This window comes from Erinaceus europaeus, chromosome 4, assembly GCF_950295315.1.
Source record: "Erinaceus europaeus chromosome 4, mEriEur2.1, whole genome shotgun sequence".
NCBI lineage: Eukaryota > Metazoa > Chordata > Mammalia > Eulipotyphla > Erinaceidae > Erinaceus > Erinaceus europaeus.
Genome location: NC_080165.1, coordinates 56,546,584 through 56,573,308, shown reverse-complemented (window position 1 = coordinate 56,573,308; position 26,725 = coordinate 56,546,584). Strand labels below are relative to the sequence as shown.

General features: G+C 45.0%; 2 protein-coding genes and 1 pseudogene across 5 annotated transcripts; 2 read left to right on the top strand and 1 right to left on the bottom strand.

Annotated features, from left to right (window-relative positions):
* Positions 1–1,207: 1,207 nt before the first annotated feature.
* RPS18 (ribosomal protein S18) lies at positions 1,208–7,103 on the bottom strand. Of its 2 annotated transcripts, none has more exons than XM_016190132.2 (6): positions 7,079–7,103; positions 6,064–6,162; positions 2,880–2,966; positions 2,702–2,803; positions 1,411–1,502; positions 1,208–1,320 (listed from the first exon to the last, which is right to left on the bottom strand). In XM_016190132.2, exons 1-6 carry the CDS (start codon positions 7,079–7,081, stop codon positions 1,245–1,247), a joined length of 459 nt encoding a protein of 152 aa, XP_016045618.1. In that variant the 5' UTR covers positions 7,082–7,103; the 3' UTR covers positions 1,208–1,244. The 2 variants fall into 2 exon arrangements, with proteins under 2 accessions (XP_016045618.1, XP_007527489.1); XM_007527427.3 differs by lacking the exon at positions 7,079–7,103 and adding an exon at positions 6,626–6,662.
* VPS52 (VPS52 subunit of GARP complex) lies at positions 6,808–25,807 on the top strand. Of its 3 annotated transcripts, XM_007527426.3 has the most exons (20): positions 6,808–7,151; positions 8,971–9,055; positions 9,213–9,265; positions 9,425–9,500; positions 9,918–9,985; positions 10,286–10,461; positions 10,764–10,914; positions 11,017–11,117; positions 11,222–11,354; positions 11,498–11,555; positions 12,735–12,868; positions 13,167–13,322; positions 13,977–14,095; positions 15,197–15,320; positions 16,195–16,290; positions 16,408–16,515; positions 16,746–16,811; positions 22,262–22,373; positions 22,598–22,716; positions 25,128–25,807. In XM_007527426.3, the coding sequence occupies exons 1-20, from the start codon at positions 7,062–7,064 to the stop codon at positions 25,272–25,274; spliced, it is 2,172 nt and encodes a 723-aa protein (XP_007527488.1). In that variant the 5' UTR covers positions 6,808–7,061; the 3' UTR covers positions 25,275–25,807. The 3 variants fall into 3 exon arrangements, with proteins under 3 accessions (XP_007527488.1, XP_060045565.1, XP_060045566.1); XM_060189582.1 differs by lacking the exon at positions 6,808–7,151 and having other exon boundaries at positions 8,971–9,072; XM_060189583.1 differs by lacking the exons at positions 6,808–7,151; positions 9,425–9,500.
* Positions 7,644–7,744, top strand: LOC132538463 (U6 spliceosomal RNA; annotated as a pseudogene).
* Positions 25,808–26,725: the final 918 nt, after the last annotated feature.

Here is a 26,725-nt window from a genome sequence, read left to right as displayed (position 1 = left end):
CTGTCATTTATCATCCTTCATGGACCTGTATTCTCCTCACCCACCCAGCCCAGTCTTTTACTTTGTTGCAATATGCCAATTCCATTTCAGGTTCTACTTGTGTTTTTTGATCTTGTTTTTCAACTTCTGCCTAAGAGATCATCCCATGGCAGCACAATTTCTAATAGCCAAAACCTGGAAGCAACCCAGGTGTCCAACAACAGATGAGTGGCTGAGCAAGTTGTAGTATATATACACAATGGAATACTACTCAGCTGTAAAAAATGACTTCACCATTTTCAGCTGATCTTGGATGGACCTTGAAAAAATCATGTTGAGTGAAATAAGTCAGAAACAGAAGGATGAATATGGGATGATCTCACTCTCAGGCAGAAGTTGAAAAAGATCAGAAAACACAAGTAGAACCTGAACTGGAATTGGTGTATTGCACCAAAGTAAAAAAAACTCTGGGGTAGATGGGGGAAAACCAGTCCAAAAAGGATGAGAGGACCTAGTGGGGGTCTTTATATGGAAAACTGAGAAGTGACATGCATGTACAATATGGAAAACTGAGAAGTGACATACATGTACAAACTATTGTATTTATTGTTGAAAGTAAAACAATTCCCCAATAAAGAATTTTTTTAAAAAAGGGCATGTGTGGGCAGTGGCATATAGCAGTGGTTATACAGACTGTCAGGCCTGAGGCTCTGAAGTCCCAGGTTCAATCCTCCACACCAGGAGCCTGAGCTGAGCAGTGCTTTGTTTCTCTCTGCATCTCTCAAAAATAAAAAAGCAGTATTTATTGGTTACTCTTTTCCTTTCAGGCTGATTCCAGCAGTGTGTGGGGGAGTAGTCACAATCAGTATTTATGTAACTGAATGGGTCCACTCAGTCTGAGCCACACTGCACCCCATCATGCAGCTCAGACTTTTCCTGGCCACCCTGCTGCTAGTGATCCTCCAGGCCCTCTGGCATAGGTGAGCTGCTTAGCTGCTGGCTAGCACCCCTGCTTCCTGTCCTTGCCCTGCCTCTGGAGCTTAGACCTTCCTGTTCCTGGTGTGCTCCCCAAGGAAAACCTGAACCAAAGTGGGGAGCGGTGCACCTGGCTCTGGGTGCACTCTCTCTGCAGCCAGGTTAGCAGAAGCATGCGAAGGAGCCTATATGACAACATCAAGTTATCAGCGTCCAGAGAAAGGCAAAATAAAAGGCATCACACAAAAAAAGCCATAGGTATATAAACTTTTTATTGATAAGGCCTAGATTTATTTTTTCTTGGACACACCCACGGTGCGGCCACGGCGTCCTGTGGTCTTGGTATGTTGGCCACGGACACGAAGTCTACAAAAGAGCAAAAAATAGTTACAAATCACAGCAAATGTTTGATATTAGGACAAGAAATTTCAGTCCCAAGCCCTTAACCTTACTCACCCCCAGAAGTGGCGCAGCCCTCTGTGGGCTCGAATCTTCTTAAGCCGCTCCAGATCTTCACGGAGCTTGTTGTCCAAACCATTAGCCAGGACCTGCATTTGAGTTAAGATTAAGGATATTTCTTTTATCATGACCCTCTATGGTAATTTCTATTTTTGTTAATAGTTATTCCCTTTTGTTGCCCTTGCAGGCAGGGAGCCAGGGGCTCAACCCAGAATCCTTATATACTGGTCCTTGCGCTTTGCACCATGTGTGTTTAACCCGCTGTGCTACTGCCTGACTCCCCTCCTATGGTAATTTCTAACTGAATGGTAGAAACTGTTAGCAAGAAACCTTTTTCATGTATTGAGGGTCTGGGAGGTGGTGCACCCAGTGGAGAGCATGTTGCAATATGCAAGGACCCAGGTCCAATATATTTATTTTCACTTTTGACCCCCCCTTATTGTTAGTGATGTCATTGTTAGGACAGAGAAAAATGGAAAGAGGAGGGGGAAACAGAGAGGAGAGAAAGACACCTGCTTCACTGCTTGTAAAGTGACTCCCTTGCAGGTGGGGAGCTGGGGGCTCATACCAGGATCCTTACTCTGGTCCTTGCACTTTGCAACACCTGTGTCTAATGTGCTGCACTTACTGTCCAAGCTGCATTCCTGAACTGTAAGGCAGTGCCTTCAGGTGTCTGTCTCTCCCTTTTTGATATGCTACTGATTCCATCCTGACTTCCCTGGGCATATAATCTCACCCCTCCAGAACCTTATCCCTGACTTTTGGGTATGAAATCAACCCGTTGATGCCTATATCCAGCAGAGTAGCAATTACAGAAACCATAACTCCCACTCTCTGCACTTCAAAAATGGCCCATACTCCCAGATGGATAAAGAACAGGCAAATTTCCAGTGTAGATGGACACAACTGTAGTGGTGGGAACTGTTGAATTATACTTTTTATCATTATTCAAACTCTAATAAAAATTTAAAGGCACTTTATTGGCTAGAGACAGCTAGAAGTTGAGAGGGGTTCGGGTGACAGGGAGACAAAGAAATACGTGCAACACCGCTTCACCACTCACAAAGTTTTCCCCCTGAAGGTGGGGACCAGGGCTCAAACATGGGTCCTTATACATTTTAATGCATGTACTCAACAAGGTGCCCCACGACCCAGCCCCAAAATACTTATAATTTTGAGACAGAAAACGTGATGCTTGGGACTAAATTCAAATCTAAAGCTCAGGAGTCTAACTTTATACACTGTCACCTTTGGTCTTTGCCTCACTTTGCTTTTCTGCTTCAAGTACCTGACTGTATTTTCCATCCTTCACATCCTTCTGTCTGTTCAAAAACCAGTCAGGTATCTTGTACTGGCGTGGATTCTGCATAATAGTGATCACACGTTCCACCTGGAAGACAAGACGGGTCAGATCCAGAGCCAATCCCAGAGGTAGGCACCACCCAAAGCCTCCTTTTTGTTCTCACCTCATCCTCTGTGAGTTCTCCTGCCCTCTTGGTCAAGTCAATGTCGGCTTTCCTCAATACCACATGAGCGTATCTTCGCCCCACACCCTGAAGAAAGGTTTTGACAAGTTTTGAGCTTATTCTTTCAGCATGATTAAAAATCATGAAATATAAGGGTGGGGGTAGACAGCATAATGATTATACAAAGAGAATCTTGTGCCTGAGGCCTCAAAGTCCCAGGTTCATCCCCTGACCACTATAAACCAAAGCTGAGCAGCGCTCTGGTAAAAAATAAATAAATAAATAAATAAAATAAAGGGGTGGCTGGAAGTAGCTCAACCAGTACAGCAGCATGAAGTTTCTCATTCCATTAACATTGCATATGCCAGGAGTGGTGGTTTGGGTTTTTACTTTATGACTCACACACATAAGCCCCCTCCCCATATTGTCACTAGGATTATCTCTGGGGCTCAAACCTAGGTTGGGTCCCGTGTACTCAAACCCTAATGTTTTCATAAAAAAAAAAAAAAAAAAAAGAGCCAGACAACGAAGCACCCGGTAGAAAACACAATTGACCATACACAAGGAACCAAGTTCAAGCCTTGCCTTCCCTTCCCTATCAGGGAGCAAAGTTTCATGAGTAGCAAAGCAGTGCTGCAGGTGTCCTTCACCCCCCACCCCTCCTTCCCACCTAATCTAAAAAAGGAAAGCACCTGGGAGGAATACAGTTAGTCAGCAGATAATCCAGGTAATTAAAAAACAAAGACCAGCTCTTTAGGTATCTTCATGTAACAGGCCCAGGGATTCAGGAAAAAAAAAAAAATTTACTAATGTGACAAGGCCAGAGCATCACTCTGGTACAAGCAATGGCTGAGATTTCAATTCTGGGACCAAGGGCTTGAGAATCCAATGCCTTATCCACTGCATACATCATCTTTAATGTAAAATAAATAAAAATGCATGAAATCAATTAGATTGATTCAGAGAATAGGGTCTCCATTGCTCCAGGCTGACTGCTTCAGACAGAATCAAAAGGAAAAGAAACCAGGTCTTAAAAACCCTGGGTTGCAGGCATTACCAGCACTAACTTTCCTAGGTAAGCTGTCCTACCAGCCTGAAATAGGTTTCTCATCAATGCCAGGTTTCACTTTTGAAGAAATGCAACATTGAAGTTCAACCAGGTGGGCTACTACCTGGCCTAAGGTTTCAGTCATCACTGGGATTTCATCACTGTTTGACATTTTCAGATAAGAGGGGCATAAAAAACAAAAAACACTTCCTCTATTGAGGTGGGTGCTGTAGTTGCAGGTATAAAAGGATACACAGTACCCCGAGTAACCCGTTACAGGTGCTGGATAAACTGAGGGTTTTGGGGGGATGACTTTTTTAAAAATGTTAATTCTTTATTATAGAGCCGGAGAGATCAATAGGGGAGGAGTCAGAGCACTGTCAGGCCTGCTTACCATTCATGAAGCTTCCCCCTGCATGTGGGCAACAGCTTTGGACACTGAACCAGTTGTGTCACCACCTGGGCCCCCACCCCAAAACAAGTTCTTACTAACTTGCTTTCACTTTTACCTCTGCTCAGACCACTTGTTCTATCCAAACATGAGTTAAGATGTTAATTTTTAAACCTGAACACCAGTCAGCTTTGGTTTATGGCAGTGGAATTGAACCTGGGTCTTCTAAGCCTGAGGCAGTGTCTTTGCATAACCACTATGCTATCTACCCCACCCAAGATGGTTCCTACAGGAGACCAACACTCATGATTTCAGGCAGAGTAATACACAACTGATAACTTACTATTTCCCTGAAAGTATTTATAGAACTATACACAGGTATTTGCCATTTTATAAACAAGGCCCGTTGCAGGGCAAGGTAGATAACATAAGCCAGAGTTGATTGTTGCTCTAGTCAAGAAAACAAAACTGTCAGTTGACACCTCCCAATCACTAGGGCAAAAACCACCCCCCATCCAAATTTAAAAGGAAGAAGTCTATCAGCCACAAAGAATACCCACTGAGGTGGTCTGGGAGGTAATGCAGTGGATAAAGCAAGCACTAGACTCTAAACAACATGTGCTAGAGTGATGTCTGGTTCTTTATCCTTCTCAAGAGTCCCAGGCCGGAATGTCTTTGCACTACCATAAACCATAGCTTAACAATATACTTTTTTTCCATGAAATACACATATTAGTCATACTCATTTTTCTCCTGCAACCCTTACATTAAATTCTCATACTGCCTCCTAGTTAAAACATTTTAATGGGCAGTGGCGCAGCAGGTTAAGCACATGGACTGGCATCAGGATCCCGGTTTGAGCACCCGGCTCACCCACCGTACAGGATTCACTCCACAGGCAGTAAAGCAGGTCTGTGTCTACCTTTCTCACCCCCTCTCGATTTCTTTCTATCCTACCTTTCTCACTCCCTATCTCAATTTCTCTCTATCCCATCGAACAAAGACGACAGCAATAACAATGATAAACAAGGGCAACACAAGGGGGAAAAGTTAAAAACAAATAAAAACACTGTAAATGTTTTTACAAAGTGTTTCCTTTTTCCTCTTAAATTATTTGAAATAGGCCGATAGTACTGCCCAAAACATCCACTTCCAAAACAAGAGATTGTTAGATAGGGGATATTCCAATGGGAAAGTAATGGAAGATATGCGGTCACTGCCTTAACTAAGTACATGCATTTGGGAAAAAATAAAAGTCCTCACTTGGAAGACCAGGAGTATCAGGTTGGTGAAAGTTAGAAGAAAATTGCACAATTCACGCAACAAGCTAAACACTGTTTGCTTATTAAACAGAAGTGGGAGGCAATGATATTTACCTCTTAAGACTGACTGTCGTCCTCTTAAATACTCTCCCTCCAAAGCACAGGCTTTCCTGAGTCTGTTAACATTTTCACCCCTCAAACTAAATCCAGGGGCACATAAATTCACCGGAAAGGTTTGACTATGAAACCCACTCTCCTAAGTGAAATATATGAACTTGGCTTAAACCCCATCCTCTGGCTTTTACTCTGTTGGGCGTCATGTGTGGAATTGGCCACTTTTTTTCCTTACATAGTAGCATCGGAGACCTGGAGTTGTCTCCTCTGCCTTGACTTACTTATGCCTTAAATCTTGTTGAGGGTTACCTCTTAGTTCAAAAGTCAAGCTTTCACCTGTATCCTCCATTATCTTTGAACACACTTTACCTTAATTGCAGTAATGGCAAAGGCTATTTTCCGACGCCCATCGATGTTGGTGTTGAGGACTCGCAAAATGTGCTGGAACTTCTCAGGAATCACTAGAGACTGATAACAAATGGGAGAAAGAAACCGATAATGTAAGCAATCACCAAAATGTATCCTTAAATCGGCACATCAAGTTTATCCCTTTCGGTAACCAGAAAATAGCCAAATCAGCCAGTTCCGCGGACAGCCGGCACACAAAACACGCAAGTCTAGGCAAAATGCAAACTCTGGGGAAAACCGGTCTCCAACCGTTCTCTAACGTACACTCTGAGAAACGGGGCACGAAGGTTCCCATTTGTGTCCAACTTCCGCGTTGCATTCCAGAGCCCGAGGAGTGATTTCGCCTCCGACCCCAGTTCCCAGGAAAGGCGGGCTTTAGTCATCCCTTCGCAATGAAGGGAACCCAAGGTTCCACATAGAAAGATAAAGACTCTCACGACAGGGAACTTTTGGTTTCCTGTTAGCAGACTTGCCCTGCCCTGGTTCCGATGTCGCTCGATGCCGGCAAATATTCTAGTCTTACCATGGTGGCAGCAACCCGGCGGCGTGTAGGCCTCCTGGGGAAGAGAGAGCGGAAGTTACGTAGCAGTCATATATAGACATCGGGCGGAAGAGGCGGGAAATTTTGGGAAAGCACTTCCTGAATCTGCCTGTGAATTGGCGGATATCGGGAGTCTCGATTGGGCACTACAACTTCCGGTGCTGTCTCCCATTTTTTTTGGGGTCCGTAAACTTCTCGGGCTGGAGAACAAACAAGGTTCCGGAGTCAGACTGTGCTTAAGACTTCCAGTTCTTATTTGTACTACGGCGTGTTCGTAAGCTTTAAAAGTGAAATTCAGGATTTATCTCAAATATCTAGGAGCTACTTTTAATCCTCCAAGACACTTTCGGGCTTAGAATTTCACTCCGAGGAACAGACTCATCGGGACTTATAATTGCCGGAAGTGGGGCTGTGCTGAATGGCCGCCGCGGCGACCATGGCGGCAGCCGCTCGGGAGTTGGTTTTGCGAGCAGGGGCTTCGGATATGGAGGAGGAGGAAGGGCCCCTGGTGAGAACTCTGGGCCATTTCTCTCTTGGAGTCTTGTTCGGTCGTCCTCGCGTCAGAAAGGGCTGGGCTGGGCTGGGTTTAGGGTGAAGGCTGGAAGCTCGGCTGCTATGAATGATATGTGGCTGTGTACCCCGCTCTGGGATGGACCCTGAAGGGGCCTAAACGCAGGCTCCAGAGAGGCAAAATTTCAGTTACGCTCAAGATTTCTGGGACACTGTTTCTGTGTATTGTGAAGGTTTGGAATATTGCCTCTGGGCTGGCAAGGTAGCTGGTTCGTTTGGATACTTCGCTTACTTCATCATGGCCACGATCTACGTTCCAAACCTGGCCCCCACCGCACTGAAGGAAGCTTAGATGCTGCGGTGTCTGTCTTTCTGTCTGAAAAAGTCAGTATGGAGTGGTGAAGCCCCAGTAGCCAGACTTCCCGGGTTCGAGTATCAGCTCTGTCATTTTATATTATGGGTCAAATTAATCAGCTCCTCTCTGTGTCACGTTTCACTTTAGCAGCACATACTAAAATTGGAATAATGCAGAGATTAGCATGACTCTCGCATAAGGATGATGCACTTATTAACGAAGCACTCCTAAAAAAAAAAAGGAAGAAAAAAAGAAAAAGGCCTAAACTATATGTAAGATGGTACCTGGCATGCAGTAAACACTGTTAACTGAAAATTCTCCAAAAGATTAGGACTCACCGGAGGGATTGTGATAGAATACCTAGGACAGCTGAAATTTAGAGATCCTAAATTTAACTATTTTTGCTCTATCTCCTGCAATTCAGATACTTTAATACCTACATTCAAACATCTTTACTCTCCTTGTGGGTTGCCTGTGTCCCTGTCATGTTCTCTCTCTATATTTATTTACTGAATAGAGACAGCCAGAAATCGAGGGGGGAGGGGTGATAGAAAGTGAGGGTATGTGGTCCTGGAGGTGGCACAATGGTAAAGCTTTGGACTCTCAAGCATGAGGTCCTGAGTTCAATCCTCGGCAGTACATGGGCCAGAATTATGTCTGGTTCTTTCTCTCTCCTATTTTTCTCATAAATAAATAAAATCTTTAAAAAAGAAAGAGAGAGAGCAGGGGAATAGACAGCATAATGGTTATGCAAAGAGACTCTCATGCCTGAGGCTCCAAAGTCCCAGGTTCAGTTCCCCTTACCACCATAAGCCAAAGCTGAGCAGTGCTCTGGTGTTTCTCTCTGTGTGTGTCTCTCTCTGCATCTCTCTCAAAAATAGAATAAATAATATAAATTTGCCTCTAGAGTTACTGCTGGAGCTTGGTGCCTGCACTACGGATCCACTGCTCCCAGAGGCTATTTTTTTCCATTTTGTTGCCCTTGTTGTCATTACTGTTATTGTTGCCATTGATGATGTTGTTGGATAGGACAGAGAAATCGAGGGTGGGGGGGAGATAGACACCTGCAGGCCTGCTTCACGGCTTGTGAAACAACCCCCCTGCAGGTGGGGGGCTGGAGGCTCAAACCCCGATTAACCCATTGTGCTACTGCCCAATCCCCAATAAAATATTTAAAAATAATAGAGAGGGCAGGGGTAGATAGCACAATGGTTATGCAAACAGATTCTCATGCCTGAGGCTCCAAAGTCCCAGGTTCAATCCCCTGCACCACCAAAAGCCAGAGCTGAGCAGTGCTCTGGTAGGAAAAAACAAAAAGGAGGGGGGGACAGAGAAATAACTACAACTCTGCTTCACCACTCGAAAAGCTTTCCCCCTGCAGGTGGATTGGGGATTATTGCATTACATTTTGTTCTTCCCCTCTTTCTCAGTATTCTCTCCTGTTAATCTGTTCCTCTCTTAGGGGGAAGGTCCTGGTCTTCAGGAACCCTTGCAACTTGGAGAGTTAGACATCACCTCAGATGAATTTATCCTGGATGAAGTGGATAGTAAGTGATGGCACCAGGTGAAGTCAGAGTGCCTATAATCTAAGGGATATAGATTTAGATTGGGCTTTGGGACAGTCCATGTGCATTTGTAATGTTCACTGTGGGGAGAGGGAATTGTGTGGCTAGCTGGATCTTTATGATAAACTTCTATTTCTAGTTCACATTCAGGCAAATCTAGAGGATGAGTTAGTAAAGGAAGCTCTTAAAACGGTAAGACTTTCCACTATACTAAATCCTCCCCTCTACTTACCTCTCTCTAGGGGCCCCTTATAATAGTCACTTTGGTCTCTTACCCTCTAATCCTTTGTTGATTATCTTCCAGTATCCATTCATTGTCACTTACTGACCTGTCATATGTATGTTTCTCAGGGTGTGGATCTCCGTCACTATTCAAAGCAGGTTGAGCTAGAGCTACAACAGATTGAACAGAAATCCATTCGAGATTGTATCCTCCAGCAAAGGGAAAGAATGACATTAATAGAATGGGGACTTTATGGAACATGGTGCAGACAGCTCAGCTTGATACTAACATTTTCTTGCTGAGGTTTCTGTTACCTCAGGAAGAAAGTGGAGAGATTCTGCAGGCTTTAGGACATCTATCTTCAGGCACTGGGTGGTAGTGCACCTGGTTGAGTGCACATGTTACAATGCACAAGGACCCAGGTTCAAGTCCCTGGTCCCTACCTGCAGGGGGAAAGCTTTGCAAGTGGTAAAGCAGGGCTACAGGTGTTCTCTCTTCTCTATTACTCCCTTCCCTGTTGATTTGTGACTGTCTCTATCCAATAAATAAGTAAAGATTTAAAGAAAAATTTTAAAGGGTATCTGTCTTCATAATGAGACTCCTTGACTTTTTGTGGGACAGATATCCAAGAGAGTGAAAACATAGCATCTCTACATAACCAGATCACAGCCTGTGATGCTGTCCTTGAGGTTAGTATTTATGACCTGTGACCCCTAATACTACTGAAATCCACCCCCACCCTTATCTCTGGTGCCATTCTTAAGTCATCAGCCTAAGGTGGTGATATTTTCAGTATGACTGTGGCAGGCTCTTTTGTTGTTACTGACATACTAACATTTGCCTGTAACCTTTGGGTTACCTGTTGCCTCATCACCATTATCCTCATTGACCACTAGATCCTAGAGACTTCACCAATAAACTTAGGTGACCCACTCATTGCCTACCAACCCTGTTGGTAGTGCTCTAGCAACATCTGCCCTCCTCCTCAGCGCATGGAGCAGATGTTGGGAGCTTTTCAGAGTGACCTCAGCTCCATCAGCTCTGAGATCCGGACACTGCAGGAACAGTCTGGAGCCATGAACATTCGCCTTCGAAACCGCCAGGCAGTTCGGGGAAAACTTGGGGAACTTGTTGATGGTCTGGTAGTGCCCTCTGCTCTGGTTACGTGAGTTACCAGTTTGAAGGTCACAATGTCTGTAGCAGGTAGATGGACTGGAGTGACCTGTATGTGTCTTCCAGAAATTGGTGGGTGACTGACAACTCTTTCTAACCTGGATGCATGCTTTAGCATCAAAAATTAAGTGGTTCAAGGGTTATATGATATGAGACAGGAGGAGATGGGTGGGATAGTGCCCTGGGACAGGAAATTCTGTATCTATAGTCTGACTATATGAGAGAGACAGAGACTGAATGTACGGGATGTGGTTTGGAGTCTAGTCTTTCTCCTAACCCATTCCATCTTCCCAGGGCAATTTTGGAAGCACCAGTGACAGAGCCCAGGTTCCTAGAACAGCTGCAGGAGCTGGATGCCAAGGCAGCTGCAGTTCGAGAGCAAGAAGCTAGAGGTACAGCAGCCTGTGCAGATGTCAGAGGCGTGCTGGACCGGCTTCGGGTGAAGGTAGGAATGGAGGGATATCTCAGAAACTACTTGTCATTTGTCCCTTGCCCCAGTGCCACCCAAATAATAAGACTGCCCTGTGTTTGGTTCCACCATTTCTAGGCAGTGACAAAGATCCGAGAGTTCATCCTTCAGAAGATCTATTCCTTCAGAAAACCAATGACCAACTACCAGATCCCCCAGACAGCCCTGCTGAAATACAGGTCACCACCCATTGGAAGGGCACCGGATGACCTCAGATTTCAGTCAGCCCACTGTCTGGTGTCTTGAGCAGGCTAAGAGACTGCCTCATCTCTGGTGCCTCCAGGTTCTTCTATCAGTTCTTGCTGGGCAATGAACGAGCAACAGCGAAGGAGATCAGAGATGAGTATGTGGAGACACTGAGCAAAATATATCTGTCTTACTACCGCTCTTATCTGGGACGGCTCATGAAGGTCCAGGTGAGATTAGGGAGAGAGAAGCCTTCCTGGTGGGTTGGGAGGAGGAGCTACTCATGGAGAAGTGGGACACAGTATAAAAATAAAATTTAATTGCACTGTAAGAAGAAACGGTTACCCATTCTCTCTCTTTCTCTCTTTTCTAGTATGAGGAAGTTGCTGAGAAGGATGACCTAATGGGTGTGGAAGATACAGCAAAAAAAGATATCCTTGGTGTACTGCACCAAAGTAAAAGACTGGGGGTGGGAGGAGGGTTCAGGTCCTGGAACATGATGGCAGAGGAGGATCTAGAGAGGGTTGAATTGTTATATGGAAAACTGAGCAATGTTACACATGTACAGACTCCTGTATTTTACAGTCAACTGTAAACCGTTAACCCCACAATGAAGAAGAAGAAAAAAAAGATATCTTGAAGCCAAGGACTCCCATGTGTAGGCTATCAGAGTGAGGTTGCTTTTGACTCCAAGCTCCCAAGGCGCTGCTTTTTTTGTTTTTATCTTTGTTTAGTTATTGGCTAGAAATTGAGAGGGAAGGAAGAGAGAAACAAAGAGACACCTGCATCCCTGCTTTGCCACTTAACAAAGCTTCCCCCCTATAAGTGGGAACCGGGGGCTCCAACCTGGGTCCTTGCACATTGTAACATGCACTCAATGAGGTGCACCACCACTCGGCCCCAGCACTGCTTTTTCTTTTGTTTTGCTTTTTTTCCCCCTTTTGTTGACCTTTTTTTTTATTGTTGTAGTTATTGTTGTTATTGATGTCGTTGTTAGCTAGGACAGAGAGAAATGGAGAGAGGAGGGGAAGACAGGGGGAGAGAAAGACACCTGCAGACCTGCTTCACCGCCTGTGAAGCGACTCCCCTGCAGGTGGGGAGCCGGGGGCTTGAAACAGGATCCTTACAGTGGATCCTTGCACTTGGCACCACATGCGCTTAACCCGCTGCGCTACCGCCTGACTCCCAGCACTGCTTTTTCTATGGGACCAAAACATTTGAGAATGTGATCACCCTCCCCAGAAAGATACATACATTATGTTATTTATTTGTTTTAGATAGAGAATGAAAGAGGTCATAGCACCAAAGCTTCCTTCTGGTGGGGACCAGGCTTGAACCTGGGTTGCAGCATGGCAAAACAGCACATATCCAAGTGAGCTCTATCACTGGCGTATTATACATGGCTTTTTTTTTTTTTTTTTTTTTTGGGTATATCACATCACAGGGTATAGAAGTTCTGTAAAGCCCATTCATAGATGTTATATGAAGAGGGACCCCAGGACTGGGAAAGTGGGACATCTAGACTGTGTCTCAATTGCTGGAGGTACACTGTATTTGAGCTTACATCACAGTTGTGATCTTACTGTTTTCCCTGACTCTTAACTCTTCACGATTCTTCTCAAAACCATCCCTCCGCAGCAGGAACACCATCTTCACCTTGGGGACCCGGGGCTCTGTCATCACCCCCACTGAACTGGAGGCTCCCATCCTGGTGCCTCACACAGCCCAACGGGGAGAGCAGAGGGTAGGAGGAGGAGACAGCTTTAGACATGAAGGGGAAAGTTAGCTGGCTGAGAAGAGGGACTTCATGAATGAGAGGTGGATTTGGGGCCAGGAGGGGCCACAGTGGTAGGCACAGGCTCTTGTGTTCTTTCTTTCCCCTCCTTCAGGTCTCATGCAGGATGCTCACTCACAGCTTAGACTTGGGGTAGATGGGGGTCTCCTTAGTTCTCAGTACCTAGATTTTCTATGTTCCAGCCATACCCACAAGGAGTCAGTGTCATGTCCATCCGCTTTATCTCTTCTTTCCTCTTTCATCTTAGTATCCATTTGAGGCCCTCTTCCGCAGCCAACACTACGCCCTCCTAGACAATTCCTGCCGTGAATATCTGTTCATCTGTGAATTTTTCATTGTGTCTGGTCCAGCTGCACATGACCTCTTCCATGCTGTCATGGGTCGGACACTCAGCATGACCCTGGTAAGATCTCTAGTTCTTGGGCTTTTCAACCTCTTTGTCATCAGTTCCCTACTGGAGTCTTAGCTCTGATGGTAATAAAACTAGGATCATCTCATTCTAATAGTTCCAATCATATTCACATTATGACTCCCACAAAACCCTCAATTTGGGCTCCTTGAGGGCCTCCTACTGTGATCCATACCCCATGGCATAGTGCATGAAAAATGAGGGCCCTGTGGTCTGGGAGGCGGCACAATGGATAAAGCATTGAATACTCAATCTTGAGGTTTGGAGTTTGATCCCTGGCAGCACATGTACCAGAGTTATGTCTGGTTCTTTCTCCTCCTATTTTTCTCATTAATAAATAAATAAAGCTTAAAAAAAAAGAGAGAGAGAGAGCCCTTAAACCTTGGTGTCCAGCCCTGATTTCTCTGATAGGTCCTGGCAAGCAAGGCAGTAAGAATGCCTCAATAGCCAGTGGACATGGAAGGAGGGAAACACTTGCCTTTTAGATCTCTCTCTCTCCTCCCTTCCTCGAATTGCTGTATCCCCATGGCCACTTGGAATGAAAAAGTAATACTCTTTTTTTTGGGGGGGTGGGGGGGTGGCTGGGGGTGTCCCTGGGTGCGCACAAAAATACTCTCTTTTAATCCTCTGCTTGTTCCTAAATCACAGAAACATCTGGAGTCTTATCTTGCTGACTGCTATGATGCCATTGCTGTTTTTCTGTGTATCCACATTGTTCTCCGATTCCGAAATATTGCAGCAAAGAGGGATGTTCCTGCCTTGGACAGGTCACCGAGTTCTGTTCTTTGATGCCCTATTGGCCTTGAACATTTATTTATTTATTTGTTTGTTTGTCTATTGCCCCCAGGGTTACTACTGGGGCTCAGTGCCTGCACTATAAATCCACTGCTCCTAGAGGCTATTTTTACCCTTTTGTTGCCCTTGTTTATCATCGTTGTTATTATTATTGTCGTTGCTGTCATTGTTGTTGGATAGGACAGAGAGAAATCGAGAGAAGAGGGGAAGGTGGGGAGAAAAAGATAGACACCTGCAGACCTGCTTCACCACTTGTGAAGTGACTCCCCTGCAGGTGGGGAGCCGGGGACTCGAACTGGAATCCTTATACCAGTTCTTGTACTTTGCCATGTGGGCTTAACCCACTGCATTACCACCTGGCCCCCAAACTTTTAATTTTACATGACCCTCTCCCTAACCCTTGGGTTCCTACTTTGACCCTGCCACTATATATATATATTATTTTTTAAAAGATTTTATTTATTTATTAATGAGAAACATAGGAGGAGAGAGAAAGAACTAAGCATCACCTTGGTACTTGTGCTGCCGGGGATAGAACTCAGGACCTCATGCTTGAGAATCTGATACTTTATCCACTGCGCCACCTCCTGGACCACCACTATTTTTTTTTTAATACTAATTTATTTATTCCCTTTTGTTGCCCTTGTTTTATTGTTGTAGTTATTATTGCTGTTGTTACTGATATCGTTGTTGTTGGATAGGAGAGAGAGAAATGGAGAGAGGAGGGGAAGACAGAGAGGGGAAGAAGGACACCTGCAGACCTGCTTCACCACTTGTGAAGCAACTCCCCTGCGGGTGGGGAAACCCAGACCCTTTCACCGGTCCTTGTGCTTTGCGCCACGTGCGCTTAGCTTAACCTGCTGCGCTACCGCCCGATTCCCGACCCTGCCACTGTTAATCCTTATTCCTGTTCACCTGCTCAGAAGCAGTACTGCTGCTTTCTAATTAATCTTTCATACCCAGTGCTATCCTTGCCTGTCATCAACTCTTAATCAGGTTTTCCCTCCAAACCCTCCCTCCTCCTGCCACCATATTTCTTGCCAGTTGACCTCTGATTCTGATTAAGCCTACAGGTACTGGGAACAGGTGCTTGCCCTGCTGTGGCCACGGTTTGAGCTGATCCTGGAGATGAATGTCCAGAGTGTCCGAAGCACTGACCCTCAGCGCCTTGGGGGACTGGATACTCGACCACATTATGTGAGGGAGGGCAAGAGTAACAAAGGGGTTCCTAAAAGTGAGGGTCTAAAATTCAGTGGAAGGTGGAAGGGGGAATTCGACCAACTCTGACACGTGCCTGGCTTTATATCTGTGAGGGGCAATCTAAGAATGCAGTCAAACTCAATGGGTTTTACATTGTTGGTAGAAGGAATTGGAGGTAAGAGTCACAGGCTGGTTGACCAGCCTAAGGGAGCTGGAAGGTTGTGTGGTTAGTGTGACATTTTCTCTTTTTGCCCTCTGGATTCCAACACTTTTCGTAGACTCTTCTTGAGTTTTAGTCTCAGAGACTGAGAAGGAAAAGTTGACAAACAAGCACCGCAGCACCACTCCACTGTTCTTGAAGCTTCCCCTTATGCTGCTGCTTTTTTTTTTTTTTTCCTTGCCAAGCAGGCTTTTCTTTTTTCTTTTTTGCCTCCATGGTTATTGCCATGGCTCGGTGTCTGCACCACGAATCCGCTGCTCCTGGAGACCATTTTTTCCCCCTTTTGTTGCCCTTGTTGTTTTATCATTGTTGTGGTTATTATTGTTGTTGTTGCTGTTGTTGGATAAGACAGAGAAATCTAGAGAGCCGGGAGGGGGGAGAGAAAGAGACACCTGCAGACCTATTTCACCGCCTGTGAAGCAACTCCCCTGCAGGTGGGGAGCCAGGGGCTTGAACCGGGATCCCTACACTGGTCCTTGCACTTCGAGCCACGTGTGCTTAACCTGTTGCGCTACCACCCGACTCCCCCCTTATGCTTCTGTGTGATGCAGAGGACTCATAACCTGGCCCTCACACAAGGTAAAGTGTGTTTTCTGTCTGTTGGCCCCTGGTGTGATTTTTCTTTTTTCCCTTTCATTTCCTTTCTCATAGATTACACGTCGATATGCAGAGTTCTCCTCTGCTCTTGTTAGCATCAATCAAACATTTCCCAATGAACGGACAATGCAGCTGCTGGGACAGCTACAGGTCAGGGTGGTGGAGCCAAGACTTCCCAACAACAGCACTGCTGCCATGAGCTGGATTGTGAGGGGGGGCATATGCCCTTGTCTTCTCATGTGACCTCCACCTCCTCGGCTTTTTCAGGTTGAAGTGGAGAATTTTGTCCTCCGAGTGGCAGCTGAGTTCTCCTCAAGAAAAGAACAGCTTGTATTTCTTATCAACAACTATGACATGATGCTGGGTGTACTGATGGTAACAGATGCCTCCATTCCCTGTCTCCCTACCCAGAGAGTTTGTGTTTCCCCTGCCCTGTCAGCTTCATGAGGGTAGAAGTTATATTGTTATGTTGGTGTTGTTCCATAATTTTTCCAGAAGTCTGGACAATGTCAGTGTCTAAGTACAGTAAAGTATAGGGAAAGCGATATCCTGAAGGGAAGGGCTACTTCTCCCAAAGTTAATGATTTCCCTTTGTTTTCCTGGAGGAGCGGGCTGCAGATGACAGCAAAGAGGTGGAGAGTTTCCAGCAGCTGCTCAATGCTCGAACACAGGTAGGGATGTGGAGGCAGGAAAGGGGCAATAGTGTGTGTTGTGTTGGTTCTGTATATGTGTAGGGGATAATAGTTAATTCGACCCAGGTATATAGAATTGTAGCTAGTATCATTCTTGTTTATGATATGCTGTCATTATTGTCTTTTTTGTTGTTGTTGTTAACCAGAGCACTGTTCAGCTCTGGTTTATCATAGTGCCAGAGATTGAATCTGGGACCTCTGTTACGTTGGGTATGAAAGTCTTTCTGCATAACTCCTAGCTCTCTCTCTTTTTTTTTAAAATATTTATTCCCTTTTGTTGCCCTTGTTTTATTGTTGTTGATGTCATCATCATTGTTGGATAGGACAGAGAGAAATCAAGAGAGGAGGGCAAGACAGAGGGGGAGAGAAAGACACCTGCAGACCTGCTTCACCGCTTATGAAGCAACTCCCCTGCAGATAGGGAGCCGGGGCTCAAATCGGGATCCTTACATTTTTATTTATTTTTATTGGGGGATTAATGTTTTACAGTCTATGGTAGTTTGTACATGCATAACATTGCCCAGTTTTCCACATAACAGTACAACCCCACTAGGTCCTCTGCCATCATGTTCTAGGACCCTGAACCCACCCACTCTAGAATCTTTTGTTTTGGCGCAATACACCGACTCCAGTCCAAGTTCTGCTCAATGTTTTCTCTTCTGATCGTGCTTTCCAACTTTTTTTAAAAAAATATTTATTTATTTATTCCCTTTTGTTGCCCTTGTTGTTTTATTGTTGTAGTTGTTGTTGATCTCGTTGTTGTTGGATAGGACAGAGAGAAATGGAGAGAGGAGGGGAAGACAAAGAAGGGGAGAGAAAGACAGACACACCCACGTTTTACTCAGCTTTCCTACTACCAGGTAATAGCAGTCTACTTTGACTTTCTTTTTAGCTTTGGTTTCCTGTGGTGTTTTCAATCTTTTGTTTATAAGAAATTTTAAGAAGTCGCATTTGATGTTTTAGAATTTGGGAAAATCTGATTGATGCATTTGTAAGATCAATCTTTTAATAGGAAAGCTATGGTCCAAAATAACAAAAGTAGGACCAGATAAAACATAGTCTTCTTTTTTTTTAATGTGTACTTTGATCTTTGTCTCTTTTATTACATTAGAATAAATGTGTCCTTGATGTAAATGCAAGGCATTCCTTCCTGATTAAACTGTAGGTGTAGGCTTCACAATATAATCCAATAATAAAAAGGAATTAACCTCCAAAAAAAAAAAAAAAAGATAGACACCTGCAGTCCTTTTTCACCGCTTGTGAAGCGATTTCCCTGCAGGTGGGGAGCCGGGGGCTCAAACCAGGATCCTTACACTGGTCCTTGTGCTTAGCGCCACCTGCGCTTAACCCGCTGTGCTACCGCCCGACTCCCGCTTTTCAACTTCTACCTGTGAGTGAGATCATCCCAAGGGATTTCATTTATTTAACAGTAAGAAAGATAGGAGGAAAGAGGGGGCCAGGTGGTAGCACAGCGGGTTAAGCGCACATGGCACAGAGCGCAAGGACCGGTGTAAGGACCCTGGTTCAAGCCCCAGCTCCCCACCTGCAGGGGAGTTGCTTCACAGGCGGTGAAGCAGGTCTGCAGGTATCTTTCTCTCCCCCTCTGTCTTCCCCTCCTCTCTCCATTTCTCTCTGTCCTATCCAACAACAACGACAACAATAATATTAATGACAACAAGGGCAACAAAAAGGGAAAAAATGGCTTCCAGGAGCAGTGGATTCGTAGTGCAGGCACTGAGCCCCAGCAATAATCTTGAAGGCAAAAAAAAAAAAAAAAAGATAGGAGGAAAGAACCAAACATCACTGTGGTACATGTACTGCTGGGGATCGAACTCAGGACCTTATGTTTGAGAGTCCAATTCCATATCCACTGCACCATCTCCCAGACCATTTCCTCTTTTGTATTTAAATGATATGAGCACCCATGAAATACAACACACTTGTCAATAACCATTATCAAAGCCTAAATTCCTGGATGGAGAAATACTTGCTCATCTGGTAAAGCACAAGACTTGCATACCTGAGACTCACAGTTCAATCTCTGATGCTGCCTTACCTACATATTAATAAATATACGTGCAAAAATATTTATTCACACCTCCCTTCTACCATTCATAACTTTTCTCTCGTGAAACTTTCATATAAAAAAAAAATCCTTTTTAAAAAATACGTGGATTGCTCTCTCACCCCTCTTTGTCTCTCACTTGGAAGAACTTGTTGACTATTTATTATGGTATGGTCTTTTTTTTTTTTTTTTTTGTCTTCACCACTCCAGGTCAACTTTTCCAGGCAGAAAACAGGGGAAAAGAAAGCATCACTCTGATACATGTGACTGCCAGGGACCAGGGATCAAATTTATGACCTCATGGCTCAAGAGGCCAGCACTTTACCCACTGTGCCAACTCCCACATCTCCATTTTTGTATTAATTAATTAACTGATAGAGACAGAGAAATTGAGAGGGAAAGTATGGATAGAGAGGGAGAGAGGACCAGGTAGTGGTGCACGTGATAGAGAATGCATGTGACAATGCTCAAGGACTTAGGTTCAAGCCTCTGACCCTAGCTGACAGGGAAGAAAGCTTTTTTCTCTTCTCTGTCTTCCCTCTCAGTTTGTCTGTCTCTATCTATCCAATAAAATAAAATTAAATTTTGAAAGGGAGAGAAAAAGACACCTGCAGTACTGTTTCACCATTGGGAGGCTTTTCCCTTACAGGTGGAGACTGGGGCTTTGAATCTAGGTTCTGGCACTTGGTAACATATGTGCTGTACTTAGGGCAGCACTGCCCAGCCCATTGTCTTTTTTTTTTTTTTTACACCAGAGCACTGCTCAGCTCTGGTTTATGGTGGTGCTGGGGATTGAACCTGGGACATTTGGAGCCTCAGGCATGGAATTATTTTTGCATAACCATTATGCTATCTCCCCCATCCTAATAAAAAAACATTCTTTTTTTTTTTTAATATTTATTTATTCCCTTTTGTTGCCCTTGTTGTAGTCTAATAAACCATTCTAATCCTGTGCCATTAATTTCTTTCCCTTCTCTCTCTCTACACACACAAATTTAAGTTAAATTAAAAAATTAAAAATTGAAGGAACAAATAGAAAGTGTGTACTTTATCTGCAGCTGTTAAAGCAATTCTAGTGTTTTTGTTTGTTTATCAGAGCACTGTTCAATTCTGGTTTATGATGCTAGAAATTGGAACTGAGACCTTTGGTGCTTCAAGCATGAAAATTTTTTTAAATTATCTTTATTTATTTATTTGGATAGAGATAGCCAGAAATCAAGAGGGAAGGGGATGATAGAGAGGGAGACAGAGAGACACCTGCAGCTCTGCTTCACCACTTATAAAACTTTCCCCCTGCAGGTGGGGACCGGGGGCTCGAACCCAGGTCCTTGCGCACTGTAACACATGTACTCAACCAGGTGTGCCACCACCTAGCCTTTAAAAAAAAAAAAAAAAACCCACAGTACTGCTCAACTCTGGCTTATGGTGGTGTTTGGGATTGAACCTGGGACCTGTGGTCTGAAAGGTGGTGCAGTGAATAAGGCATTGGACTCTCAAGCATGAGGTCCTGAGTTTGATCCCCAGCAGTACATGTACCAGAGTGGATGTCTGGTTCTTTCTCTCTCCTCCTTTCTCATTAGTAAATAAATAAACATGGGGGTCTTGCAGTGGCACACCTGGTCAGGTGCACACATTACCGTGCACATGGACCCACCTTCAAGCCCCTGGTCCCCACCTGCAGGGGGAAAGATTCACAAGTGGTGAAGTAGAGCTGCAGGTGTCTCTGTCTCTTTCCTTCTCTATCTTCCCCATCTCTCTCAGTTTCTCTCTGTCTCTATCCAATAACAAAGAAAAGGTTAAAAAGAAAAGAAAAGAAAATCTTTAAAAAAAGGAGAAGAAGAACCTGGGGAACTCAAAGCCTTCAAATATTAGAGTCATTTTACGTAACCACTATGCTATCTCCTCAACCTCATGATGTATTTTTTTTAATAGTTATTTACTTAGTCCCTTTTGTTGCCCTTGTTGTAGTTATTGTTGTTATTGATGTTGTTGTTATTGGATAGGACAGAGAGAAATGGAGAGAGGAGGGGAAGACAGAGAGGAGGAGAGAAAGATAGACACCTGCAGACCTGCTTCACTGCTTATGAATCGACTCACCTGCAGGTGGGGAGCCGGGGGCTCAAACTGGGATCCTTATGCCAGTCCTTGCACTTTGCACCACCTGCACTTAATCTACTGCACTACTGCCTGACTCCCATATTTTTGTTTTTAATCTATCATATGGTATATGACATAGTTCTATTTATTTATTTATTTATTTACTTATTTACTTACTTACTTATCACCAGAGCACTTATCAACTCTGGTTTATGATGGTGTGGGAGATTGAACCTGGGACTTTGGAGTCTCAGGCATGAGAGTCTGTTTGCTTGAACTGGGATCCTTAACGCTGGATCCTTGCACTTTCCACCATCTGCGCTTAACCCACTATGATACCACCCGGCTCCCCTCCCCCCCACCCCCGGCGCTTTTTTTTTTTTTTCTAATTTTTATTAGACAAGACAGAAAAATTGAGAAGGGGCAAAGAAAAAGATAAGCACCTGTAGACCTGCTTCACTGCTTGTGAAGTGGACCACCTGCAGGTGGGGAGCTGAGGCTGAAACCTGGGTCCTTGAGCTTGGCAATATATGCACTTAAGCAGGTGTGCCACCACCTGGCCTCCGATTTTGTTGTTGTTGTCATTTATTAAATTTGATAGAACAGAGAGAAATTGAGAGGAAAGGGAATATATATATATATATATATATATATAGAGAGAGAGAGAGAGAGAGGGAGAAACACTTGTAGCACTGCTTCGCCATTTGTGAAGTTTCACCCCCTGCAGGGGGCACCAGGGGCTTGAACGCAGGTCCTTGTACATGGTAATGAGTGCACTCAACCAGTTGAGCCACCACCTGGCCCCCAACATGCATCTTAGGATATTAAACTATTCTAAATTTAGTTTAATGTATTTATAGGTTTGTGTCTGGTGATCTTTCAGTTAACTGGTTAATCAGTGGGCGTTATATAGCCCCAAATTGAGGTTGAGAATATTTTCCGTTAGGGAGGATTTGCCTTTGCTTTTGCAATAGCTGAAAGATGCACCTACCTTATTCTGCCACGTGAGTCTACGTCAGCATTAATTTTAAGCTCTCTTGAGAGACTCTGACTCAGCTTCCTCACTCAGGGCTGGCATCGGGACCAGTTTCCTGGTAGCAGGCTTGCTTTAGTGTGTTTGCCTTTTGGTGGCCCTGCCCCTCCCAGCTGTTTACCCCTCTGGTTCTTGCCCTGGAGTGTTGTAAGAACCTGTCTGGTCATGATGCCAGGACCTTCGGAAGATCTGTGACACCAAGACACTTGATTCTTTGTGTGTGTGTTCCTTCAGGAATTTATTGAAGAGTTGCTGTCTCCCCCTTTTGGAGGTCTGGTGGCATTTGTGAAGGAGGCTGAGGCCTTGATTGAGCGTGGACAAGCTGAACGACTTCGAGGGGAAGAAGGTATAATAAGGGTGAAGTGGTAGTGGTGGAGTCATTGAAAAGGTGATTAGGAAAGAAAACTGGGAAGCAGATTTTATGGGCAGGAAGGAATCGAACAAGAAAAAGTGTTGAGGAACACCAGGCAAAAGGGTTTGAGTGGTGAGACCCGACTATCTTGGGAAGGACTTAGAAGGGTCACTTCGTTTGGACCCTCTGTGATACTGTCTCTTTCCTCCTGCTGTCAGCCCGGGTTACTCAGCTAATTCGTGGCTTTGGAAGTTCCTGGAAATCATCAGTGGAGTCTCTGAGTCAGGATGTAATGCGGAGTTTCACCAACTTCAGAAACGGAACCAGTATCATTCAGGTGATTTGCAACAACCAGCCCCTACTGCCATCCCACCCACATTGCTAGTTTTTCCCCTTTTCCCTGGGCCCAGAACTATTCACTTACCCTTGGTCTTCAACTGCCTGCTATGCCCAAAGTTATGGATGAGTCCTAACCATTTTATTTTAATGAGAGAAAGATACAGAAAAAGACCAGAGCACTACTCAGCTCTGGTTTGTAGTGGTGCAAGAGCTTGAACCTAGGACGTCAGAGCCTCAGGAATAAAGTCTTTTTTTTTTTTTTTTGAAGATTTTATTTATTTTATTAATGAGAAAAATAGGAGGAGAGAGAGAAAGAGCCAGACATCACTCTGGTACATGTGCTGCCGGGGATTGAACTCAGGACCTCATGCTTGAAAGTCTAGTTCCTTAGCCACTGCGCCACCTCCTGGACCACAGTCTTTTTTTTTAAAGACTTTATTTATGAGAAAGATAGGAGGAGAGAGAAAGAACCAGACATCACTCTGGGACATGTGCTGCAGGAGATCAAACTCGGGACCTCATGCTTGAGAGTCCAAAGCGCGTTACCACTGCGACCACAGGCATAAATTTTTTTTTTTTTTTTTTAACTCCAGGGTTATTGCTGGGCTCCGTGTCTGCACCATGAATCCACCTCTCCTGGAGGCCATTTTTCCTCCTTTTGTTGCCCTTGTTGTTGTAGCCTCGTTGTGGTTATTATTATTGCCATTGTTGATGCTGTTCGTTGTTGGATAGGACAGAGAGAAATGGAGAGGAGGGAAAGACAGAGAGGGGGAGAGAAAGATAGACGCCTGCAGACCTGCTTCACCGCCTGTGAAGCGACTCCCCTGCAGGTGGGGAGCGGGGGGGGGGGGGCTCCAACGGGGATCCTTACACCGGTCCTTGCGCTTTGCGCCACGTGCACTTAACCCACTGCGCCACCACCCGACCCCCCGCATAAAGTCTTTTGCATAACCATTATACTGTCTCCCCAGCCCCCAATTTGATTTTTTAATATATTTATTTATTTATTTTCCCTTTTGTTTTAATTGTTGTAGTTACTGTTATTGATGTCGTCGTTGTTGGATAGGACAGAGAAATGGAGAGAGGAGGGGAAGACAGAGAAGGGAAGAGAAAGATAGACACCTGCAGATCTGCTTCACCACCTGTGAAGCGACTCCCCTGCAGGTGGGGAGCTAGGGGCTCGAACCAGGATCCTTACACTGGTCCTTGCGCTTTGCACCATGTGCACTTAACACGCTGTGCTACCGATGACTCCCCCCCCCTTTTTTTTAATATTTATTTTATTTATTTATTCCCTTTTGTTGCCCTTGTTGTTTTTTATTGTTGTTGTAGTTATTATTGTTGTTGTCGTTGTTGGATAGGACAGAGAGAAATGGAGAGAGGAGGGGAAGACAGAGAGGAGGAGAGAAAGATAGACACCTGCAGACCTGCTTCACCGCCTGTGAAGCGACTCCCCTGCAAGTGGGGAGCCGGGGTTCAAACGGGGATCCTTATACCGGTCCTTGTGCTTTGCGCCACCTGCGCTTAACCCGCTGCGCTACAGCCCGACTCCTTTTTTTTTTTTTTTAAAGATTTTATTACATATGAGAAAGTTTCATGTAAGGCAAAAGGGAGACAAGCCAGAACACCACTCCAGTACATGTGGTGGAGGGGATTGAACTAGGCTAGGAATAGGAACCTCAAGCATGGAAATCTGATACTCTGCCAGTTGAGTCATTTTACTAGCCACGTAACCTGATTCTTTTATTATATGTGTTTTAATAAGAGAGCTACAGGGAAGGAGGGAGGGAGAGAGAATGTGTCAAGAAGCACTGCTCAGCTCTGGCTTATGGTGATGATGGAGTTGAACCTGAGGCTTCAACACCTTAAGCATGAAAGTCTTTTTACATAGCCATTATGCAGTCTATCTCCCCAGCTTCATAGCTTCATTCATTTAAAAAAAATTTTTTTTATTATCCTTATTTGTTTACTGGATAGAGGCAGCCAGAAATTGAGAGGGAAGGGGGTGATAGAGAGGGAGAGAGACAGAGAGACACATGCAGCCCTACTTCACCATTCACAAAGCTTTCCCCCTGCAGGTGGGGACCGGGGGCTCAAACCTGGGTCCTTGTGCACTGTAATATGTGCGTTCAACCAGGTGTGCCACCACTCAGCCCCATTCTTTATTTGTTATTGGCTAGAGACAGAGAAATTGAGTGGGGACGGGTGGATAGAGAGGAAGACAGACAGACAGACACTTGGGGACCTGCTTCACCATTTGTGAGGCTTTCCTCCTGCAGGTGGGGACCAGGGGCTTGAACCTAGGACCTTGTGCACAGTAATGTGTGTGCTTAACCAGGTGTGCCACCACCTGGCCCCATAACTTCTTTCTTAATCATCATGGTTTCTCCATGACTTTTCTCTGACCAGGGAGCACTGACCCAACTGATCCAGCTCTATCATCGATTTCACCGGATACTGTCTCAGCCCCAGCTCCGAGCCCTCCCAGCCCGGGCTGAACTCATCAACATTCATCACCTAATGGTGGAACTCAAGAAACACAAGCCTAACTTCTGATGTGCTGCACCCTGGGATCCACCAGGTCTCTCTATGGACTTCTGTATCCCTTTCCGTCTCCTCCTGGGCCCCCTTCCAGTTTTCCCCTTGCCTCCTGGGTCCTTAACATGCTTCTCAGCCTGTTTTCATTTCCAGGGCCCTGCCCCCAGTGAAGCTAAATACCCTTGACTTTCTGCCTTTCCTAGTGGGTTTTCCAAACTCCCCCCCGGCTTCCAAAATGACCCATATCGTTTTCTCAGTTTTGTTACTATCCTCTCTCCTACCTCTCATTCCCAATAGTCTTCTCTCTTCCCAGTAAAACCTGCACTGGCTCAATCTCTGGTTCACACTTGTCATATCCAGAGGTGTGACACCTCAACTATTGGGATTGGTGGCAAGTACTGTGTCATACTGCTTGTTTTTGTTTTTGTTTTCCTAAGTGATTGTGTTTTTTTAATCTCAGCAACCTGAACACTTAACCATTCTCCTGATTTGAAAGTTACTCCAAGGTCAGTTTCTGCAGACAACAATAAAATATTTAATATGACACAACATTTTTCCTATTTTCTTTCTCCTTCCTGGGGCCTTCAAGTAGATCCATCTCTGCTCCAGCAGGTCACCTTCCTTCTGTGATTGCTTCCTGGACTTAACATCCCTTCTTGTGGGTGTGAGGGAGGAGGGGCACAATAGCCTCTAATCTATTCAGGCTAAGAAGTGGTTGGGCTACTTTTAGGGAAGAAAGTTCCGTGGAGGAAGGTGATCTTCATTAAAATAGCAGACATGGGAGTCGGGCTGTAGCGCAGCAGGTTAAGTGCATATGGTGTGAAGTGCAAAGACCATTGTAAGGATCCCGGTTCGAGCCCTGGGCTCCCCATCTACGGGGGAGTCACTTCACAGGCAGTGAAGCAGGTCTACAGGTGTCTATCTGTCTCTCCCCCTCTCTGTCTTCCCCTCCTCTCTCAGTTTCTCTCTGTCCTTACAAGGACTACGTCAATAACAACAATAACTACAAGGGCAACAAAAAGGAAAATAAATAAATAAATAGCAGACACAAGGGAGTGGGACGGTAGCACAGTGGGTTAAGCGCAGGTGGCGCAAAGTGCAAGGATCAGCATAAGGATCCAGGTTGGAGCCCCGGGCTCCCCACCTGCAGGCGCGTCACTTCACAAGCAGTGAAGCAGGTCTGCTAGTGTCTATCTTTCTCTCCCCCTGTATTCCCCTCCTCTCTCCATTTCTCTCTGTCCTATCTAACAAAGACAACATGAGTAATAACTACAACAATAAAACAAGGGCAACAAAAGGGAATAAATATTAAAAAAAATAGCAGACACATAAGTCATTGGCTAATGACTGCTCCATGGACGACCTGGGCTCCCTTGTGTCCTGCGCCCTCAAACTGGTATGGGAGTGGGGTGGAGCTTAGGGGAGGGGGTTATTCCCTTTTCTTCTTCAGTGTCAGCCCCTTAGGTGGT